Below are 2789 nucleotides of genomic sequence, written 5' to 3' on the forward strand. Positions count from 1 at the left end.
CCTGGGCGTGGTCCCCTGGCCTTCTCCTTGTCCCAAGACTGACCCTGTCCAGACTCCTCCCCACACCTCCTCACCCCCTCCCTGCCACATTTAATGGTACCACCACCTGCCTGGTGTGTGCCATGGGTCCAGGGAAGTGCAAGGTCTGGCCCCAGTGATTAGAATGGTGGAGATACTTCCACACACGCACACAGAAAAAAAGTTAGGATCCTTGATTTTGGAGAGAGAAAGGATTTCTAAGTTTGTTCTTCAGTAGGATCATGTGATTTGAAAATCAAGAGAAGGCTTCGATGTGTCGGAATGTGAGTTGGAATAGCAGTAATCCCTGTCAGTCAGTCACTGTGTGGAGTGGCTGTAAAATCACTATTAAGTCCCCAGTAAACGTATGGAAGTCAGGGACTGTTCCTATTTGACTTTTTTTTTAATTATTTTTTTTTTTCAGCCGGCCTGTACAGGGATCTGATCCTGTGAACTTGGGGTGTTAAGGCTACACTCTAACCAACTGAGCTAACCAGCCAGCCCCTCTATTTGATGAAGGAAATGAAGGTTTAGAGAATATCCAGGTCACAGCTGAAAAGCCCCTATAATCTTGGCATTCTAAAATGTTATATCCGACATTGTGAACATTTGCTCCCTTGTTTGCCCAAAAATCTAAGGGAGTAACCCACATTCTTGTAGTATGAGTGATTTTAATGACAGATTTTTATTTATGTATTTATTTTTGATGCAAGTAAAATTGAAATAGGACTGGCCCTATTAGCTCGGTTGGTTAGAGTGTGGTGATGATAACACCAAAGTCCAGGGTTTGATTCCTGTATCAGCCAGCTGCCCCTCCAAAAAATCCAATTACTGTGCTCAGAAAAGTCAAAATGTAACAAGATTTCTGTCTCAATTCTAAGAGGAGACACCACAGCTACTAGAATCCAAATGCATTTCTTTCTTTTTTTTTTTTTTTGTCTTTTATCTTTTTCCGTGTCCGGCAACGGATCGCAACCCTCAGTGTTGCCCCCGTACCGGACCGGGGACCGGCAACGGGATTGCAACCCTCGGTGCTGCTCCCGCGCTTCACTCAGCCAGTGAGCGGGAACCAGTCTGTATGTGGGATCCGAACCCTCTGACGGGAGCGCCGCTGCGCTTCCCAAGCGGCGCACTTATCCAGTGCGGCACTGGCCGGCCCTGGCGGCCCCCAAATGCATTTCAATCGTGGCCTCCTGTGTTGCTTAACCAAGACCTTGACCAAGTCTTGGCCAAGTCAAACTCTTCCCTTAGTTTTTCAATCAGGTTGCAGAACTTTCCATTTCCTTCACAATTTGCAGAGCATTGGTTAAAATAGAAAAATACAAAGTTACAAAATAAAATGTATTTTATTCATGCCTTGCAAAGCCCTTTTCTTAACTGGGTTGGGGATGCACGACCCACACTTGTCCCCAGGTCTTAGGCCCAGAGTGGCAGCCGGAGTGCAGCCCAGATCCAGTGACTTGATGAGGAAACAGTGACAAATTGGGGTTTCCGCTCTTAGGTTACAGTATCTACATAGGTAAGTGCTTAGTAAATCATTGCAGTACATGATATGAAGAATCGAGGAGACTGGGCAGGGGCTACCCAGTGGCCAAGGAGTCTCATTCCTGGGAAGCAAAAATTAGGAGGTGAGCTAATTTGTCCCAGGAAGCTAATTCAGAGTTCAGCAGAGCACACAGGGCATTTGCTCATCAGAGGTTCAGTAATTCCCGCCTCCCCTGGTGCCCCAGAACACGTGGGACACATTTGGAAGCCAAGTCCTCGGTACTTGGGACTTGGGCGCCTACGGCTCGAGCCTCCTTGGCATGAGCGCCCCGTCTGAGGCACAGCTGCACTTCTGCACCCTCATGTCGGGCAGACTGACCACCCGGGCCCTGGTCCTGCCTCCTTCCTTGACGCTGATGATCACGGGCAGCGGGGCCATCTCCGAGGCGATGCACTGCCGCGGGCCCAGAAACGGCCACCTGAGGGTCAGGGGCTCCGGGGGCTGCAGGCAGCTGCCCACACACTCATAGGCCAGGAAGCCCGGGGGCTCCAGGACCCAGTTCTGTGCCCACTCCAGCCCCTGCAGGTCAATGTACGTCTCCTGGCGACAGCAGCGGGTCCCCTCGGTCACTGGTGCCTCAGGGTCACAATTGCCCTGAGCTCTGTGGAGGCAAGGACAGGCAAGGTCAGAGGTCAGCTGGGAGGGGAAGGTCAGGAGCATCTGGGAGGGAGATTTATGATCCATCTGTCATTATGTTCCAAGAGCTGGATAGTTGTCATAGAGAATGGACAGCAAGAAATAACTAAAAAATAAATAACTGGTATCTGCTGAGGACCTAAGAGTAGCAGGAAGATTTTTATGCATGTCGTCTCCTTCATCATTCCCGCAGCTCTCTGAAAAGCTGCTCATTTCAAAAGAAGTTGAATTCCCTGCTGGTGTCTTTGTTCGGGCTCATCAGGGTGACCCACAGCGCCTACCCGTAGCGGGTGAGGTCCAGGGTGTGCAGCTCCAGCTGCGGCTCCCCGTGCCCGGCTCCCGGTGCCCCCTGCGCGGCGAAGCGGACCAGCCTGTGGGCGCCCGAGGCCCGCGGGCCCAGCTGCTCCCGCTGCACCGACACTTGCAGCAGCAGCGGCTGTCGGGGCCGGCTCAGCTGCTGCCAGAAGTTCACGGCCTCAGTCACGTCGAAGGCCTTCCAGCCGCTGTCGTGCAGGGACACCAGCCTGCGACAGAGCCCCGCGTGAGGGAGCGGGAGCGGTGGGGACAGGGACTGGAGGAGCCTCTCCCG

The 2789-nt window shown here is 52.5% G+C and overlaps 1 protein-coding gene across 1 annotated transcript in view; it reads right to left on the reverse strand.

The window, feature by feature from the left end:
* Positions 1 to 1801: 1801 nt before the first annotated feature.
* LOC103600120 (left-right determination factor 2-like) overlaps positions 1802 to 2789 on the reverse strand; it is a 3535-nt gene continuing 2547 nt past the window's right edge. The window contains exons 4-5 of the mRNA XM_008584350.1: positions 2482 to 2771; positions 1802 to 2165 (exon numbers count right to left, since the gene is read on the reverse strand). Coding sequence (XP_008582572.1) covers positions 1802 to 2165; positions 2482 to 2771 — 654 coding nt within the window. The remainder of the gene's footprint in view (positions 2166 to 2481; positions 2772 to 2789) is intronic.

Source organism: Galeopterus variegatus, unplaced genomic scaffold, assembly GCF_000696425.1.
Source record: "Galeopterus variegatus unplaced genomic scaffold, G_variegatus-3.0.2 Scaffold3232, whole genome shotgun sequence".
Lineage (NCBI taxonomy): Eukaryota > Metazoa > Chordata > Mammalia > Dermoptera > Cynocephalidae > Galeopterus > Galeopterus variegatus.